At 35.9% G+C, this 20,282-nt stretch overlaps 1 protein-coding gene and 1 long non-coding RNA gene across 3 annotated transcripts; both read right to left on the reverse strand.

Annotated features, from left to right (window-relative positions):
* Window positions 1-2,831: 2,831 nt before the first annotated feature.
* LOC131330147 (phytosulfokines-like) lies at window positions 2,832-3,536 on the reverse strand. Its single transcript, XM_058363640.1, has 2 exons — window positions 3,335-3,536; window positions 2,832-3,241 (listed from the first exon to the last, which is right to left on the reverse strand). Exons 1-2 carry the CDS (start codon window positions 3,431-3,433, stop codon window positions 3,107-3,109), a joined length of 234 nt encoding a protein of 77 aa, XP_058219623.1. The 5' UTR covers window positions 3,434-3,536; the 3' UTR covers window positions 2,832-3,106.
* An 8,284-nt stretch (window positions 3,537-11,820) lies between these two features.
* LOC131330295 (uncharacterized) lies at window positions 11,821-20,237 on the reverse strand. 2 transcript variants are annotated; one of them, XR_009201041.1, is made up of 3 exons: window positions 20,047-20,237; window positions 13,533-13,664; window positions 11,821-12,719 (listed from the first exon to the last, which is right to left on the reverse strand). It is a non-coding gene; the product is annotated as an uncharacterized LOC131330295 (long non-coding RNA). The 2 variants fall into 2 exon arrangements; XR_009201040.1 differs by lacking the exon at window positions 20,047-20,237 and adding an exon at window positions 14,845-14,967.
* Between the last annotated feature and the right edge of the window lie 45 nt (window positions 20,238-20,282).

Below are 20,282 nucleotides of genomic sequence, written 5' to 3' on the forward strand. Positions count from 1 at the left end.
TATACATTTCCTTTTCAAATCCAGCCTGTTTCGTTGCAATTTCTGATGTCTTATCTCTTACCACTTCATCTCCTCTGGTCAACTCATCTCTTGCCACCAACCACAGAGAGAGTGGAAATGGAAGGAGACTTGACAGAGACTATGCTCTTCTATTATTTTTTTTTCGAGGACCAAAAAATGGAAGGCAGGATTTTCTGTGCTGAAAATTCTTGTGCTTTTGTGTTGAGATGTTTTCCGGACATTGAATTTAAAACATAAAAAACAACCATAAAATCCAACGACTGGAAAACTCCTCAACACAGAGGCACAGAGATTTTCGGGACAGAAGAGATCGAAACCCAGAAAATAAAATTGTATTGAGAAAATATACCAAATTCAAGTACAGAAAGTACAGACATTAAAAGGTAAAACAAAAAAAAAAAAGAAAAAAGGATCAACCAATCAGAATCTTGCTTGGTATGATTTACTACTAGTTAACTTTTGAAATTAACCAACTGGTATCAGTTGGCTAGAATTCTTGCATCTCACTAGAAGGTCAAGAGTTTGAGCCTTTCTATCTGCGCATGAGTGTTCTTTTCTTAGAGGGTTTTTTTTTTCTTTCTTTTGTTGCCACCGTATAATGTGCTTATTTCTCTATGATGGGCTTATTTCTTGTATTTACTTACGTGTGAGTGTTCTTCTCTTAGAGGATTTTTTATTTGGGAAAATGATTAGCCCAGGACGTGTTTTGATAATTAATATCCGCCAAGGACAAGCTAAGAACATTTGTTAATGCTGAAAATGTCCTTAACGAGTATTAATTATCAAAACACGTCATTGGTCGTCATTTTCCTTTTTTCTTTCTTTCTTTTGTTTCCACCTGGGCTTATTTATTGTATTTAGGGAAAATGACGGCTCATGACGTGTTTTGATAATTGATATCCACTAAAGATATGCTGAGAATATTTGTTAATGCTGAAAATGTCCTTGGTAGGTATTAATTATCAAAACACGTTATTGGTTGTCATTTTCCCTTGTATTTACTTGCGCGTGGGTGTTCTTCTCTTAGATGGTTCTTTCTTTATTTCTTTTGTTTCCACCCTATAATGAGCTTATTTTCCTATAATGAACTTATTTCTTATATTAGTTGAGTTGTCAGGCTTGGTTATCTCGTGGACTCTTCTATCGATTGACAAAAAAAAAAAAAACTTTTGAAATTGTATTTGTACATGAATTATTAGCCTTAAGACTTTAATAAAATAGAAATTCAAACAGAAATGATATTGGTACCGACCCCGTCGGTACCGAAATCGTAGGGACGGCCGCGCCGGGCCGTCTCCGGCCACCGGACGGCCGATCCGAGCAGTCAAAAAATTCTAAAAAAAAAAAAACGAGGGAGCCTAAGCGGGAATCAACGGCATCCAAGGTGTGTAAGGTGCTTGATCATTGCACCCTTTTTTCATGTATATATGTATATTCGCGGGAATATACATATATACACGAAAAAATGGTGCTCGGATCAAGCACCTTACACATCTCGGATGCCGTTGATTCCCGCTTAGGCTCCCTCGTTTTTTTTTTTTTAGAATTTTTGGACAGCTCGGATCGGCTGTTCGGTGGCTGAAGACGGCCTGACGCGGCCATCCCTACGATTTCGGTACCGACGGGTAGCATCACTCAAATTCAAATTCAAATAAGTTTTGGAAAAATAAAATCTCGTAACTGGGAAAGTCACCATCGATACTGGACACCATAGTCAAGTTTCATAAGTAAATATACTCAGTATTCTAGTGATGTCTCTACGTGCAAGAAAAATGTTTTTGACATCTAGTACTAAGCTCTGATTGGTTCAATACCTTATCATTTAGTAGTAAGATATGGAAATCAGGAGAAATTTTTTAGTGCCGAGCGGGTATCACGTGGTGCCCGATCAGTGCATTCAGGCCGTCCATTTCGGTTTTGGAAAGAGAAAGATAATAGAGAGCGTGGGGGGGGTGAGAGAAGAGAGAATTTGGGCCGTCTAATATACTTTTGGACGACTCGGATGTGCCCACTCGGGCACCACGTCAGTTGGGTAATGTGGTACCCACCCGGCACTAAAAAATTTCTCGGAAAGAAGATATCTATATACATATCCATTTGACTCTGGCAACAATTGTTTCTACAAACTTAGTAGTAGTACTCATTCACACCATATATCCAGATATTGTTTGTTTGTTTTTTTTTTTATAACTCGGGTGTCTGGTTTCAGCTTATGCACACTTCAACTAATTCTGATGGCTCAATCTCATCGTCTGCTTGCGGGGGAGCCCGGCCGGCCAATTAAAATCGGAGTAAAGCTCTTAGCTCTATATGAACTGGCCTCAAAGAAGTTCACAGCGTCTGAGAAGTTTCAAATCTGAGACTGTAAAAGATAGCAAATTTTTAAGTCTCGTGTCTTAACCATCAGACCAGTGCCTTCAAACCGCTTGTACGCAATCTCTTACAATGAGTATGCACGAAGAATTATGTTAAACAATCCCTAAGAATCAACTCTTGGAATATGGATAGAGTTCAAACTCCAAACCTCAACCATCCAAGTTCTGTTCCCTTAAGGTATGAAAATTTTTAACACTACTTTATTTTTCTTGTTGCTTTTCAAAATAATATACACGGCAGAAAGTCTATTTTCATAGAGTATTATGCATAGATTCAGACGTAAATGTGTCCGAACCTTGCGATACACGCATCAAATTCCTTAATTTTGCGTGTCCAAATGCATCAGGCGACTACGAACATACTTGCTTACCGATCTATACATATAAATCGAATATGTGTTTGCAACATTCTTCTACTGACAATCATATTAGAGATTCTGGTAATATTGAAGTCTTTTATTTGCTATTAGGAAACTCTGAATAATCTCATGTAATCTCAATGGAACAAGAGCTAGCTCAAGCTGGTCTTAAAACACCATCACCACCACCGCCAGTCCACCACCACCACCAGACACAGAGGTAGGAGTATATCTATGCCAGCAAAATTAAAACTATTATCCTTTATTATATATGATGCTAACTAACTACTAGAATTCTGGCAAGTGATCGATTTAAGAGAAAGAAACAAACAAAAGAAAAACACACAAAATTCATGGGTTGTGGTGCCTCTGGGTATATATATAATCAAGATGAGCCGCCAGAGTCCTCCTCATCAAGCACTCATCCCTCTCCACTCCTTCGCAGTTTTCTTCATGATCAATCTCATTACTCTCAGTTGCAGCATCCTATAACACATATCCAAAAAAAAAAAAGAAGATTAATCAAGAAAATAGAAGGAAAAAAATTAAAGTTTAAAAGTTCTTGATATGAGACTGAACCTGATTCTGGGTTTTAACCAAGTCAGGCGCCGGACGAGCGTAGGTTAGCGCGGTGGAAAGGAGGAGGGCTACCATGAAGAGGGCGGCGAATTTGGACATTTTTTTTGGACAATTCTCTCTGTGTCTCTTTCTTTACCCAGAGAGGTTCTCTCTCTTGGTTCAGTGGTGTTGGCAATGAGAGACGCAAAATGAAGAAAAGGTGGGCGCATTTATTTATAGGGACTGGTAGGTATAATAGTTAATAGAAGGATAATAATATGTTAACATGTTTTTTTTTTTTTAATGCATGATGTTCCGGCCAGTTTTCTCGTATTTTGGTCTAATCCGTACAGTCCCTCTCATAGTCATTTCATACGTTTAACTCATGGGGTGAGGTGGTCTCAAGAGTTGCTAGTAAGAAGAATCGAAGCTGAGAAGTTACGAGTTAGGCAAATCCCTAAGTCCCAGACCAAGACCGCTCGCCACCTCATGGGGCTCTGTCTTTTAGGTTTTATCATTATATTTCCCGTTTGGTTTATGTTGTTATTCATGTTTCGTAGTTAATCTATGTTTTCTTGTTATACATGTTTTTTTTTTTTTTTTTTATAAATTGTTTAGATTTATTAGTCATCAAGTTTTGTAACTTATACAAAGACATGATAGGACAAATAGTGGCGAGCCAGGATTTATATTTTGTGGTGACGCACGTTAATGAGACTCCACTTGTATTGTTAAATATTTTGTCGTAAAAATATGAAAGGAACGGTTAAGTGTGTAAATTGAAAACAATATTGATCTTTGTTTTTTGTCATAACTAATAGTAAATTTTATTTTATTTTTTGCTAAGCCATAACGAATAAAGGTCGACTTGATTCAATTCTCCTGTTCCTTAGCAAAAAAAAGGGCATTCAATTCTCATGTGATCTTTAAATGAAAGCCATTGAAATATTTTCCTTCTGATCAAAACCATTCACCTTTTAACTCGCTATTTTTTCAACAATTGTCTGAAAAATTGAATACCAAAAAGTGCCTAATTCATAAGTATAAAATATCACTATTTACGAAACCGGGGGTGGCCCGTACCACTCCCCCCCTCTGCCTAGCTCTGTTCATAAGGACAATGTTTCATATTATGTAGAAAGCTAGGTTAACGTTCTTGGCAAATCACTTTTCTAATATGGTATCAAAGCTTTTAACGTGGTATAATATGTTTCAACATTTTGAGTGAAAGTTAGGTTTTTGGCAACTTACTTTTGCAATAGGGGCAATGGAAATTCGTATGGTGAATGTCTGGGGTTAGGTAGAGAGAAATCACTTATGTTAAATGCAGAATTAAAAGGTTAGGCTAGCTTTGCCTGACTTGACTTCTTTTTCTTTTTTTTGACTTCTTTTTTTCCTCTTAAATTTGCATTCAATTTACATCAATTTGTTTGGATAATTATTTCCTTTATCGGGAGGAATCTTAAAATTACACAATGAAGATCAAATGCTTAAAAAATTAGCAAATACTAATATAAAACAACTCAAATGGACAGAGAGTTTTCAAACTATTTTGGTTCTTTCTGATTTTTTTTTTCCAAGTTTGATTTGTCTATTTTGCCTTTTTTTGCTACAACTATTTCTTGGTTTTGCTAAGAAAATTTTCGTCACCATATATTAGTTTTTCGTCACAACATTGTAATGGTGATGAAATATTTTTGTTGCCCTTTTGTCTCAACAAGCCCGAAGCAATAAGTTTCTTGTGGCAAAATCTCAAACTCTTCACAAGAAGCCAAAATTTATAGTGACAATAGGAGTTTGTCACAATAGATTTTAATAATAGCGACAAAATATTTCGTCACAATATGTCATGCCCATCCCAAAATATATGGGCCAGTGACTGGCCAGCGAGCCTAACCCACTAAGACCTACTAATCTAAACTAGTTTCGGGATTTTCTTGTTCAAAGTTCAAACAGCTCATGGATAAATTTTAGATTTAGATTTATTATTAGCGGAAGCAAGGAATAACATATCCCAGAGCTGAATGTAGAAATAAAATACTACTATCACCATATGCAAAAGCAAAATATAACTTAACTTTCATAGTCAAGATACAAGTCCAGAACAATTCTATAACAAAGTTCTCTATAACAAAAATATCATTCGCTGCCTCATTGGCCATCAAGCAAAATCTTTGTATTCTTCTTCACCTGAACTTAGAACTTTGTTTTCTCTTTAAGGCCTTAGTTTCGAAAATCTCACAAGTGTTATCAAATATTGTGTGACAAATTTATGAGAGGCTTTGCTCTGACTTTAAATGAGCCATCATTAGCAGACGGAGACGGTGAGATTGATTTCCAAGGATTTACTGTCGAGATATACGTAAGTTGGTTTGGACACCCTAAGATATAATAGAATAAAAAAGACACCCCTTCTAACGTTCTTGTATTTTTGTTTTGTTAATTGACTAAGACTCCGTTTCGGAAACCTTCTTAAAAAATAAGTACTTATTTTGGAACTTTTCATTCAAAAATAAGAAGGGTCATTCCACAAAACCCAAATAAAAAGTTCCTTTTACATTTTCAAACTCAAAAACAATGTAAATGAAAAAAAAATTCAAATTTTTTTGCACCGTATTAAAGATCTCAATGAGATCTATCAAACAAGATCCATAGTGATTAGAAAATTATTTGCGTAAACACATGATTTTTGAGCTTGAAGTTGTCTTATACAAAAAATAAGACTGTTGCTATGAGAATGGGCGCCGGCGGAAAGAAATCGTACCGACGGCCGCGCCGGGCCGTCTCCGGCCACCGGACGGCCGATCCGAGCCGTCCAAAAATTCTATAAATAAAAACTGAGGGGGCCTTTGGCAAGAATCAACGGCATCCAAGGTGTGTAGGGTGCTTGATCCGAGCACCCCTTTTTTGTTTGAAATCATATACACGAAAAAGGGGTGCTCGGATCAAGCACCCTACACACCTCGGATGCCGTTGATTCCCACGTTAGCCCCCTCGATTGTTTTTTAGAATTTTTGGACGGCCCGGATCGGCCGTCCAGTGGCCGGAGACAGCCCGGCGCTGCCGTCGGTACGATTTTCCTCCCCGATCGGTCGGTACCTATATAAATTCTTCCAAAATAAGTATCAATCTTCTTATTTTCTGGAACAAGGCTTCTTATTAGGTAAAAAATAATTTCTTATTTCGGTTTTGGAACGGGCCCTAAAGCATATGTATTGGTAAGGCCTGGCATTATCCACCAAAAACATAGTGGGACACTAGATTTCAAAGAGGCCCAGTGGGCCCAAAATAACAAGAAAGTTGGGCCATCCCGGCCCAAGTATTGAGACCTAATTTTTTGGGTAAAATTACCCAAATCACCCACACAGTTTTAAAAGTCCCAAATTGCCCCTCATATTTAAGAAATTACTCCTTATCGTGATGTAGCCATTTGAAAAATTTGACAGAATCTGTCCAAAATCATCTAGTCCTCATTACAATGGTACCAAATTGTCTTTTTGTAGCATATGAAAGACTATTTTCACACCTCTGCAGCCTTTAACAAGCTAGAAAAGAACACTATGGAGTATGGTCCATTGTAATTTTGACTTGATATCAAACAGATTTCGTCAAATTTCCTAGTTGTTACGTCAAGATAAGAGAGCAATTTGTAATGCGCCATGGGATATTTTGTAATTTTTCAAACATAAGGAGACAATCTATAATTTGTAAAAACTTTGGGGATGATTTTGGTAATTGACCTTTGTTTTGACAACCCATTGAGACATACCTTGATGATTAATACTTTACCCCTCATCCATCCAACCAATCTTAGCATCAATCTACCCAAGCAATTTTGTGCGTTCTCTTGAACTTAACTTAAATTTGAAAGTTATCATTATTTGAATTTTTTTTCATATTTGTTAGTTTTGCGCCAAACTTTAGCAGGTTATTGATTCGTCTCGACAAAAGGAATTGGAAAAGTAAAAAAAAAATTTACTTTTACCCAAGTATTTTGAGAAATAACCAATTTTTAACAAAACAAGTGACATTTTTGCTAAAAAGTGTTTATTTCTCAAAATACTTGAGTAAAAGTAAAAAAAAAATTACTTTTCCAATTCCTCTCGTCGAGACGAATCAATAACCTACTAAAGTTTGACGCAAAACTAACAAATGCGATAAAAAATTCAAATAAGGACAACTTATAGCTTTAAGTTAAGTTCAAAAGAAAGCAGCACAAAGATATTTTTACACCTAGATCCAAAAGAAAAAATATGGAAAGAAATCAATTTGTTGAAAAGGCCCTCCTGAGACTTTAACCATAACCAGGCACCATAATTGGATTTAATGACATTGCACCCACCACTGAACCAGAACTCAACATTTTGCTAAACTACGAAACAACTAGTATAGTAATAATTTATTATACGGAAAAATGGAATCCTAGTTTTTCTTAAATTTCGGAAGCCTAAAGCAGCCGCATCCGATTTTACCCTAGGGCCAGCACTGACAAGGATTTTTAGCAACAACTCATTTTAAAATTGGAGAGGAGCAACCTCGCCCAGGAGCAACTCATAGTTTAGTTTGCGTATCGGTGTAATTATAGTAAGACTATTTTTTGCTTTTATTTTTTTTATTGATGTCATGTTTTAAAGCACGGATGATAGATGGGGTTCACTTCCAGGCCCACACCTATAATTCGAGGCATTCATTAATTTTGAGTGATCTCTTGAAAAATCAGCAAGTACCTGATCGAGGGTACCAATTTTCCGTGCAAAATGCTCGATCATCAATTCTAAATGGAAAATTCAATCATTATAGTATCAATCACTTATATTTATCCAATTGAGCTAATTCTTTAAATCTTTTCTTTTTGTCTTTTTATTTCGAGAAAAAAGCCATAGTTTTTTTTTTTTTTGATCCGCAGCCATAGTTTATTATGGCTTGTTCGTTTAAAGTCTCAAATCTTGTGTACGGTCTTTAATAAATTTTCTCAATCTCTCTGTACTCATTATCCCAAAAACCTTAATCAAACCCAAACCGAACTAACATTAGGAAACGCACATGGTCATGTTCATTGCTGGCCGTGCTGCATCTATCGAATACCTTCTTCAACAGCGGAAAGTCTAGGTATACCGCATGAAAATGCGATAACCGTTCACCGCGAGTCTTGGAGTGGACCCCAAAAAAATAAAAAAAATATTTATAAATTTTAAAATAATATTTCATGGGACCTTATAAAAAATCAGTTTTAACAGACATCGGTAGACATGTTTTTTAGAATTCGTACAAATTCAAAAAACATATTTATCGATATCTATTGGAGCTGATTTTTTACAGGGCCTCATAAAATATTATTTTAAATTTTATGAATATTTTTCTATATTTTTTTGGATAGACGTGCGGTGGATGCGGTGACCGTAGTCCTGCTCGTTCAACAGCATGAGGTGAATTACTAACAAGAGATGCTACAACCACATCCAAAATCACACACTCAAGTACACACCATTTCACAAAACACAAGGGTCCCACACACACTGCATGTGGTTGTAGAATTTTTGATTACTATATATGCGTTAATTATCTCTTTCGTAGGTGTTTGAGAGCCTATTTTTTGACTTTTTATTTTTAATTTTTTGGCTTTTTATTTTTAACTTTTTAGCTTTTTGACTTTTTGGTTTTTTTTGTTAGAATGTAGTTTGAATCTGGTAGAGTGTTTGGATAATATATATAGAATGCATTTTGCAACTTGATAGTGTTTGGAAGATATGTGATGAAAATAAATTATAACTTGATTTTTTTACCATGTTGCCCTTGTTTATTTTTTACCATGTTGCTCTTGTTTATTTTTTACCATGTTGCCCTTGTTTATTTATTATGAGATATAATGTGTATAAATAATGGTTTAATCAATTTTTTCAAATAATTTATTAATTTTTTTCGTTTTACACCCTTTATATATTAAAAAATATAGTTAAAAAATTAATTGCTCAAATTTTCAATCCATTTGAACCGTTGCGAAAATTTTATTTTTCTGATCATGATCATAATGAATTTTTGACTCTAAAACTTTTCAATGAGCACCCTAAGAAAGTCCTGGAACCAAATATAGAGGATGATTTGGTCTTTTCTCCTCTTACTCTAATCAGAAGTAGAAAATGAGAAGTTGAAAACAGAGAACTCATTTTTCCTAAATGAGTTTTGCAGACACCCAGACAAATACCCAGAAGTTGAAAATGAGAAGTGGAAAAGCCAATAAAGTCGGGGACCAAACACTCCTCACTAAACTAGTGTATTAAATTTTGTCATTTTGTCTCCACTATCATCAATTGAATGTATATAGTCCCTTTAATTACTCGATTCATTTCAATGTAGTTCAATTATTGACGCCACATTCTTTTTTCTTTTTTTTCCAAACGATAACATGTGATATTATTAAACCATTATATTACTCCACGAGAAAAACTTATCCCTAAATAAAGAACCAAGCAATCGAAACGGAGGAGACTTACACAATAACCCATACCAACCAAATCTAATCTAGCCAAAACATGAGCGGCTGTATTAGAAAAAACATCATCTCATTTATAAAAGTAAACTGGTATCAATTGTATATCGGGCATTTCACCAATCAATCATAAGCATACAAAGCCCGTAATAATGCAATTAAAATCGTCCATCTCGTAGGGCTTTTCGAGAAGATGATTTATCCACAAAACATCTTTATCGATAGATAGCTAAACAAAAAATTCTTTTTTAATTGAAATTAGTATATAAGTTGAAACTAATCGTACAATTTAGGGACCACATAAGTTCAATTAATAGATAGTTTGAGGATGAGATCCCATCCCCTCCCAAGCACCCCTGCTTGGCCGGATCTCTCGATCCCCCAAATTTTCTAAGATAGAATTAGGTTCGGCCACATGCAAAGCACGAATATAATGTGCCCGTTGAAGATGATTTACTATTTTTGTTTTAGGGTAAAGATTAATGTTGTTTTTTATGGTGAAGTGAAAAAATAAACTTGAGGTGATACAGAATTGCCATTTGGATGCTCGTGATCAGTTTGGGAAATGAAGAATTAGCTTTGCAGTCAAGGAAATGGCAATGGTGAGTGAATACAAAATGGTAGGCAATGATTTGGAAATCTAGAATGGTGAATACAGAATTGCCATTTTTAAAAGGAGATAAGTGAAGCTAGAATACAGAATTGCCATTTTTAAATCACAAAATTTCTCATTGGAGTAATCATACAGTTGACGGTCACAGGTAATGAAAGGACATCAATGGGAAAACTTCAGCTAAATCACCTCTCACTTTTTCATTTTGAGAGAAAGCATGTCTGTGAGAAGGCAGCACAAGGAAGATCAGAGCTATGAAATTCGCATTTATAAGTTGGAATTAGGATCACAAAACAATTTCATAGCCCTCCCAAACGTTGGGAGGTTCGTCCATGAAGTAGGAGTTGAGAGAGGAGCAGATATGTAAGGATAGCCGATGACAGCAACATGAGTTGTATATTAGCCTCAACATTAGATAATGACATATGACATTAACCAAGGAAAGAGCAAGGCTAGCAACTGCAGCTCTTTTACACATACTGCTTAGCAACTACAACTTCTTGCTTAGTGGCATTTAAAGGAGTTTTGTCAAATCTTGTTGGCTTTGAACCTTGTCTCCCATTGTTTGTCAATTCCTCTCCAAAGCCATTTATCTTTTGAATGCAACTTGACAACCAACCGTCTCATTGACTCCATTTCTCTTGAAATTTAACTATCACATCAGTTATTTTATACTATCCTCCCAACAGTCGACATGACAAAGCATCTGTTCTAACCACTGAAAACTGAGAAGCATCCGCAGCTCCAAAAGAATCCATTTGTATGTGCTCTGTTCATGAGTAAGACGATACATTAGCAAAGTTAATATGACTTGCAAAACTAATATTTTCACCAATCTTTCTACCAAAGATTCATTAGTTTATCTTCAACAACTTAGTACTATTACTTAACTAACCCCAACATGATATCCAATACACCCATCATTCAAAATTAATGCTTGCAGTATCCTTGGAGCAAGAATCATTAATTTCACTTCACCAATGGAGCCCTTTGTGGGGTCAATTTCAAAAAAAGGAAGCCCTTTTTGGGATTTATGTTTAGCATAAGGAACCCATACCTCCCACCTTTACTAAAATGTATTTTGCACCAAAATAAACATACTTTCTCACAAAGTAGCACATAAGCAGCTACGCACTCACCAATTTCATGTACGAACGAACAAGACAAGTAAAGGTGAAGCTCATTATTTAGGAACAAAACAAATTAAAAGAGAATAATTCTTAATATGGACGAAAATTATCCTACAGTTAGATTATCCAGTTCTTTTTGTTGTTTCTGTGAGTTTTGTCGGTTTACCACTGCACTCAGCGCACTGCACATAGGTTGAAGTAGAACTATAAACAGTTAAAAACTATGTATTTTGATGTTGCGCTTTTTTATACCTTTAACACTATATAGATTAAATCATTTTCCTCGATCAATCATTTTTACTTGAATCCAAAACTGTGTCCTTGTCTTGTTTACAACCTAATTTGATGACTTGGACATTTTTTGCACAATGTAGCAAAATAATTTTTCAGAGGGATGGTAAATGAAGAAGAACAATTTTTTTTGCATGGAGACAAAAGGACTTGGTTTCTCTATTAAATCCTTACTCAAGTAGAATGAACCATCATACGAATTGGGAAATTAGAAGCCCAACGCAAATCACTAAAAAGCCAAAACAATCGTAGGATCTGTGTAAAACTCAAATCGAAGCAAAATATAACTATTATTGGGGAAATCAGAAGCCACGATAGGTCTAACTACTTAAAACGCTTATAATTCCCAGGTTTTGGATTCTTGCACCTTCCAAAATGTGCCAACTTAATAAAAATTATTTTTGCTGATCAAAAAAAAAATGTGCCAACTTGATTCAGCTTTAGGAAAAAGTTTTTTGGAAAAAAGTTGAGTAAAACTTGTTCTAAGATGTATCAACACCTTTCAGAATTCAAGTGATTTACCTAGATAGCCCACCTATCTGTATCAAAATTATTCTGGCTAACATTTGCCTTCAAAGTTGTTAAAAGAGAGCTTCAGAAATATGAAGTACCGACACTCCAAAAGGGTACCGTTGGACATGGGGACACGGCGACACGGTGGGGACACAAACAAAGAGAGATGCATAATATGATCATCAATTCACCACTAAACAATCTTATAAAGCTGTATATTTTTTTTAACCAATAAAGACAACAGATCAAACTGGTGGAGAAAATAAGCCATTCAAATTTTTTTACCTATTTTGGCCGCTTGAAAATTGGTCACAAATCCTTATCATTGTTGGTGAAACCGTTGACATTGTCGCACAATTTGCCCTCTCATTGCTGTTAAAAAAAAATAAGAACAAAGCAACTAATTATTAAATAGCCCGATAGTCCCGTTAATTAGTTCAATTTTTGGAATTCAAAACAAAAGCTATATGGATCACACTTTGACAACCATGTGTTTTCTATAATAAACGGAGAGGAGATAGAACTAAATGAATTATTACATTCAATTGATTTTGATAAAAAAAAAACGTTCAATTGATTTTTCTAAACGGGTGAGTGATAAAGGAAACAAGATTTGTCAAAATCATTATAAAATAACTAAGCAAATAATTAGGCAGGGAAAAAAAATTAAGATTCCCTGAGTTAATAGATGAAATAGTAAACCAAATTCAAAAACCCAATGCCACATGTCGATTATAACAATGCTCTTTACGTACAATCTCATGTGCTCATAACATTCTCATTTAGGAATAACAATTTTCTTTAGGAACAATCTCATATGCTTATAACATTCTCAACTTAAATCAAACTTGCTCTTCTGTATTTTACCATGTCACCAACGAACTCAAATCTCCCAAAATTAGTTTGTTGGACTAAAGCTCTACATGTAGCAGATTATGTACGTCCTACATGATTTGAGGCAACACTGTTATGTTTTTATCAGTCAACCTAAGATATTTGATGATTCCAAATATAATATCCAAAATCCAAAGGGCATTTGCCATTTTTTTAAATTTTGAAATCATTAGGGCATTCCCCTTCAATGTTAATCAATCCTTCAATGTTAATCAATCGCAACATGAAGAGAAACAAAAACAGATGTAATTCATGCTTGCCTTTTACAATATTAGACTCCCCTTTATATACCTTGTAGTCACATAGAGATCGCCATTTACCCTGCTATTATGAACACAAGATCAGAGCCTTTAAGGGAAGCAACAATTGCTTGCTTTGATTCTTCCGCAGCTTGTTTCCCCAAGAGTGGATTCCCACCACTACCTGCACTCTATTAAGCAATTGAATCAGAGGATAAAATTAAAAACATTGCAATAAAATAAGTACCAATACCACACAAGCAAGCAAATATCAGAACATTGATTTTGCGATGCTACTTAATCACCATAGTTATTCAATCACATAGGCTCTAACCTGCTCTAGAAAGGGCAGAGTGGAAGCTCTAGAATAAAATCTTAGAAACTCAAATGAAAGTGAACTTTAATCAGCAGTCTTTCTTGATCTTTCTCCCAGTTTGGCTGGGTTGTGAACTTTAAATAACCAATTTCGGGGCTCTGAAGTTCGAACAAGAAGTATATACTCCATGCCATAAAAGGGGAAAAAATATTTAAACATTTCTTCATCTTCTCATAAAAGGGGAAAAAATATTTAAACATTTCTTCATCTTCTCATAGCAAGGGAAAAAAAACTATTAGCAAATAAAAAAACTTGCAAACTAGTTAGCAGACAAAAATTCATTTGTTGTTAAAGCTAGAGGTCAGAGACCCAGCAATTTGACACAAGTAGCTCTGGAGAATCCTTATTTTTCTCCTCAACACATCATAATCTCTAGACAGCATGCATCAACAATCAATTGAAGGAGAAGGCTACTATTTCATCAACCAACATAATAGGTACCGAACACAAACAAAATCTCAAAAGAGAAAACGAACGACCGTGATTTTTTGAAATAAGAAATTTTCAAAACAAAAAATGATAATACTATTTTCTGGAGAGATCACGCATCAGCAATCAATGGAAGGAGCTAGGCAACATAACAGAGACTACAGATAAAAACTAATTCAGAAAGAAACAGAGAAGTTGAAATAATTGAACTTCATTTTAAAAAGTTCTTATCAAACCATCCAAATCCAACTCTGTATGACAAAATGGAAACCTATAACTCAAAGTCATGATTGAAACCCAGGAACAACACAGAAATACAGTCCTCTCTTCAGTTGCAGCTTCTACAACTATTTCCATTTTTGGAGATGTAACGAACTCATTCCCTTTCTATTTTTCGCTATAGACGATTTTGGTCATGTATATTGGACATTATTAAGATAGTTAGCTCAGAAAATTAAGGAAGTCAAAATCTACCAAAAGCTTTTCAAATCGGAAAAGAGCATGTTTTGGGACATGACAGCAACACCCATGGCTCGTGCAACGGACATGAGCACCATACCTTTCATGCATCCATGGTTTCTCAGCACTTGTCCCATGAGCACATTGCAGTGCTTTTGTGCATCCTTGAAGGAGGCCAGGCGTATAGCATTCTCCTCGGTGGCAATGCCTTCTCATCCCACAACATGAAAAAACAAAATAAATGGTCAGGTAAAAGATCATTATTGATACACACTCGAACTTGATTTGTAACGCCCCGATTTTTGGGAACGATAATTTAATAGATTTTCCACATTTATTAAATAGAAAGAAACATAAAGTCATTACAAGTCAAATTATCCCCAAATTTGTGTTACACTTATTTAAATAGATAAGGGAGGGGTACTAAGGTAACTTCTACTCCTTTGGACGTCCGTCTTCTTCTGCATTATTCTACTTAGCACCGAACTCTTCCAAATTATAAAATTCTCCCTGTTCGTCTCTAAACTCTGGTATAAGATGTCAGGGTCGCAAAAGTAACACCGTGAGCAATTAAGCCCAATAGCTAACTCTTATCCCTATATCCCATACACTAACAAAAATAACATATAACAATTTATCAAAAACAAAATTGAGCATCACAAAATAATCAAAGGTGTCGGTGTCTTTCAGAGTTATCGCAGCGTATCATAAACTGTATCATCATTTTTCAAGTATCGATTCCACTTTCCATTTTATTTTCTCGAGCGCTGGTTCCGCTGACCATCTTTCAGGACCTACCGGGCTTCCAGGCTAAGTTCAGATTTTGCCACCCAAAAGCACTGATTCCGCTGACCGTCTCTTTCAGGACCTGCCGGGTTCTCAGTCTTTAATCATTTCCCATTTCACAACGCTTACACGGCACTAGTTCCGCTGACCATCCTTTCAGGACCTACCGGGCTCCTAGGCCACACACGCACACCCGAGCCATGATTCCGCAGACCATTCTTTCAGAACCTATCGGGCTCTCATGCTCACACACGCACACTTGAGCCTGTATCATCATTTTTCAAGTATCGATTCCACTTTCCATTTTATTTTCTCGAGCGCTGGTTCCGCTGACCATCTTTCAGGACCTACCGGGCTTCCAGGCTAAGTTCAGATTTTGCCACCCAAAAGCACTGATTCCGCTGACCGTCTCTTTCAGGACCTGCCGGGTTCTCAGTCTTTAATCATTTCCCATTTCACAACGCTTACACGGCACTAGTTCCGCTGACCATCCTTTCAGGACCTACCAGGCTCCTAGGCCACACACGCACACCCGAGCCATGATTTCGCAGACCATTCTTTCAGAACCTATCGGGCTCTCATGCTCACACACGCACACTTGAGCCATGATTCCGCTGACCATCTTCAATGGACCTACCGGGTTATCATGCTCACACAATCATCAATCATTTTATATTTCATTTTCTCATTTCTTTTCGTATTCCATTTCTCGTGTTACGTACACATGTATCATTTCGCGCGTTCACATTATTCTTTCAAAGCTTGCTAAAGTTATGCGATAAAATAGATTTCTATTTTCATGCGATTCTAATTTCATTAACATCAAATACTATAACAACACATACACATAACAAAGGAGTAATACCTTGTTGGTAACACACTTGATATTTTATAACTAAAGTTAATCACATACACTGTTGGCTTCAAATTTCCATTCATCTGAATATTTAGCTATGATAACTTAGATTAACATCTTCAATTCTTCCACAAACTAATATGCCGGTAATTAGAAAACTCTCTATTTTTTTTTATAGAACAATAATTTTTAAAATCAAACGAACAAGTAACACTACTATATTTAGGGGAGTAGATAAGAGGTTTCTACATTGCGATCATTTTAACGATATTCAACATTTAAATTCAAAACTCAATATAATAATTTTAACATACGATAGCACATAAATCATTATACTTAGGTGAGTAGATATGAGGTTTCTACCGTTCTTCTTGGCGGTAGAGCGGCTACGGAATACGTCGGGTGAAAATGCGGGCGGAGCGACGTCGTTTCGGCTTGATCGAAGAATAAAAAAAGAATAGTTTTTTTTTTCCTTCTTTCCCTCTTTTCTTTCTCTCCTTCTATTCTACTTACATGGTGATGTGTGTGGTGTGTGGAATGGTGGGGAGGGGTGAAGCCTATTTATACCCATGGAAGAAGAATCTAGAAAATCATAACCATATCTTATATAATCATAACCATATCTTATAAAAAAATCTAATAATATCTAAATCAAATCTAATAATATCCAAATCAAATCTAAGAAAATCCAACTACATCTAATAATATCTAATCAAATCTTATAAAATCTTATAATATCCAATAAAATATATATAATATCTAACAAAATCTTTATAATATCTAATAGAATCCAATCAAATCTTAATATATCTAAGTATATCTTAGGATATCCAATCAAATCTTATCCTAATCATATCATATCTTATCCTAATCCAATGTAATCTTATCCTAGATTTTTAGGATTATGAAGTAGGGCTAGGGTTCTATAATAGTTGGGTATAAGGATATCAAGGTTCAAGATATGAAAAGAATAAAAATAAAAATCATATGATATCAAAGGGTTTTTAATAGCTAGCTCCTAAGGTTAAATTATAATACAATCACTTTAATAAATGATAAAATAATTTTTAGTAAAAGAATTATAATAAAAAATTGATGTGAAAATTCAGGTCATTACATGATTAGAAGTGCGAAGAAAGTGAAATGAAAATAGAGATAACAAATGAGAACAAGATCATGAAATATTTGTGGATTTCAAAACTTAAATGAATGAAGTACCAAGATACCACAGTTATATTCGGTGAGATGATTTTGGGTTGTGTGGGAGTGAAAGAGAGCAATGAAGCATGATTTTGTATTCAAGAACAAGAACAAGCATCATTCATATCATACGGAAGATCGGATATAAACATCTAAGAAACCACATTGATGGATATAACCAAGCATACTTTTACTTTCAGCAAGCATCAAAACCATATTGATGCTATATAACCTAGGGTGCGTTTGGTTTATGGATTTGTGGATGGATTAACCAAGAGAAAGCTATAGATAGGAAAATCAAAGAAATAAATTTATCTTCTTGACTTCATTTTTATCTCTGCTGTTAATTTTTTGTTTAGTTATTCTTTCCCTCCAATGCCTCTTCAAATCCAGATCCAGACACATTCTCAGTAAACAATTTGGATCATCTCACACAACAAAAACTAAGAGAATCAAATCACATGGTTGTACAGGGCTCATGTTCCATTTTCCTACCACGGCAAGTCGCATATTTAAAACATCTTATTATATGTTACAATGTGTCTGATGACGTTATGCTTGAAACTTGTCGAAGTAACCTTTGAAGGCTCAAGAGTAAAATGCATAACCAACTGTTTCTGCCAATGCTTCGAGATTATCCAGATAAAGGTCATCCTGTACGTTTTACCACAAACAATTTAAGTAATTGAAGCACGCTTAATAAAAGAAGCAAGCTCAAGTTAATAAACAAAATCATAGCAATAGAAGAAATAATAATCAAAAGTTCAAAATTGCTTACACATTGCTTGTAAGTTGTAACAGTCAGGGTTTTCGGTTAAACACCATATGATTACAGTGCTTGCTTCCCTGGATAGATCAACCACGCCTGTAAACAACTCTACAATAGCATTATTGACAGACTTCACAACAAATTGAAAATTTGGAATAGATAAGAGGGGTGAACTAACTGAAGTACCACGCCCTCCCCAATCTTCTAGCTCTAAGCCAGTGAGATTTTCAGAGAATGCCTGTCCTAAAAACAGTAGTTTCAATATACCTAAAGGGTGGCCCTAATGCCACGACTAATATTTTTAGTGCCACAATCGTTTCTACTGTGTTGACAATTATACCCCCAACTTGTTCCGCATCTCTTACTTTTCCTCATGTTCTCGTGTATGAGACCAAAAACCCACCCCATTACTCTATTTAGTTTCCTCTTTTTAGAAATTTATCTTCTTCTCGTTTAGTCAATTTAAATCTGCTTTGCAATCGTTCCAGAATCTGGATCTAGACCAAACCTCCTCACTAGCAGACATTCAAATGTCATCAAGACCTTTTCCCGGTGTTGACGATGACTGTGACATTGACCAAATTGCCGTAACTGATCCTGGAATCAAACATATAATCATTTCCACCAGTTGATTTCTGTCTTACTCTTGCATCTATGTATGTCTATGAAATAGTTGGAATAGGAAGGAACCTCAAAATCAAACGAATCGTAAAGTCAGAGAACAAAGATCAGAAAAAAAAGGCAAAACTGGGTTTTGATTTACAGATGTATTTTAAGTTTGCTGCTATTATCTCTATTCATGTACACTGGGAATGATGAAAGTAGTGGAAAAGTGAGAATGAACAAAAAATCCCTGGAGATGACTGAGGCCTTGAAGCCTTGAAGGTGTCTCGTTCGATGAAGGAGGGTATAATCGTGAATGTAAAGGAGATGTCGTGGCACTAAAAGAAAGTGTTGTCACCTTATCATTACCCATAGCTAAATCCAATTAATGCTAACTACCAACAATTCTTGAACCAAACGATGATGCTACAAATGAAGCCTGGCACAAAATGGTATCCATATAAGGCAAATTGAGAATTTCCCAACCCAATCCATAGAGATTAGTAATTACCAAATGCGCAAACATGCAATTACAAAAAAGTGATGAAGAATGAGTATTAGTAATTTCTTCAATGATATGACTATGTATGAGAGAGAGAGAGAGAGAGAGAGAGAGAGAGAGAGAGAGAGAGAAGTTGATACTACAATCGAAAACCGGAGGAGCATGGGGTGGTCTGTCCTCTTCTCGACACTAGAAAATCCAACCAGCGACGTCAGTTTCGTCGACGGCGTCCTCCAATCAAGACCAGTTGAGCTCCGTGCGCAAGTACTTGCCGAAAACTCCAGGAAACTCTTCTCTCTCCACAACGCTACCAAAGCCCCAATCAATCAAATCATAATCTAAAATTAGGGCTTTCGAAGATTGGGGGATTTCAAAAATTACGGCATTCAACGAAATCCAAACCCAACCTAATCCAAGATTGGGGGATTTCACATCCATTGGAACAAAATACCCAATGCCTTCACTTTTCAGATTTAGAGGATCCCCAAAATTACAGACTATCCAAACTCAAAGAAACCCCAATCAGTAGGAGCATGGCATACAACAATAGTTTTGGTAATTAATTAAAAAAAAAAACTTTTTTCACCTTGAACCTCAGCACTTCGACCCAGACTTCAAGATTATACGCCGGCCAACAGGTTTGACATCGAGACCACGCCAGGAAACCGATTGCCTGTGGGGCGGCGTCGGTGGTGAGGGAGAGAGGTGGCGTCAACGGAGGTCGGTGGTGAATCGATCGTTTGCGTCGGCGCCGTGATGAGAGAGAGAAAGAGTGCGCACGATCTATGAGGAGATCGTGAGGCGGCGGCGAAAGGCCTTGGG

Source organism: Rhododendron vialii, chromosome 6a (assembly GCF_030253575.1).
Source record: "Rhododendron vialii isolate Sample 1 chromosome 6a, ASM3025357v1".
Taxonomy (NCBI): domain Eukaryota; kingdom Viridiplantae; phylum Streptophyta; class Magnoliopsida; order Ericales; family Ericaceae; genus Rhododendron; species Rhododendron vialii.

Excerpts from the sequence above, each read along its gene's own strand:
- LOC131330147 (XM_058363640.1), bottom strand. The coding sequence starts at position 3,433 with ATGTCCAAATTCGCCGCCCTCTTCATGGTAGCCCTCCTCCTTTCCACC. Across the intron at positions 3,242-3,334 it reads TGGTTAAAACCCAGAATCAG|GATGCTGCAACTGAGAGTAA; the intron begins GTTCAGTCTCAT and ends TATGTGTTATAG.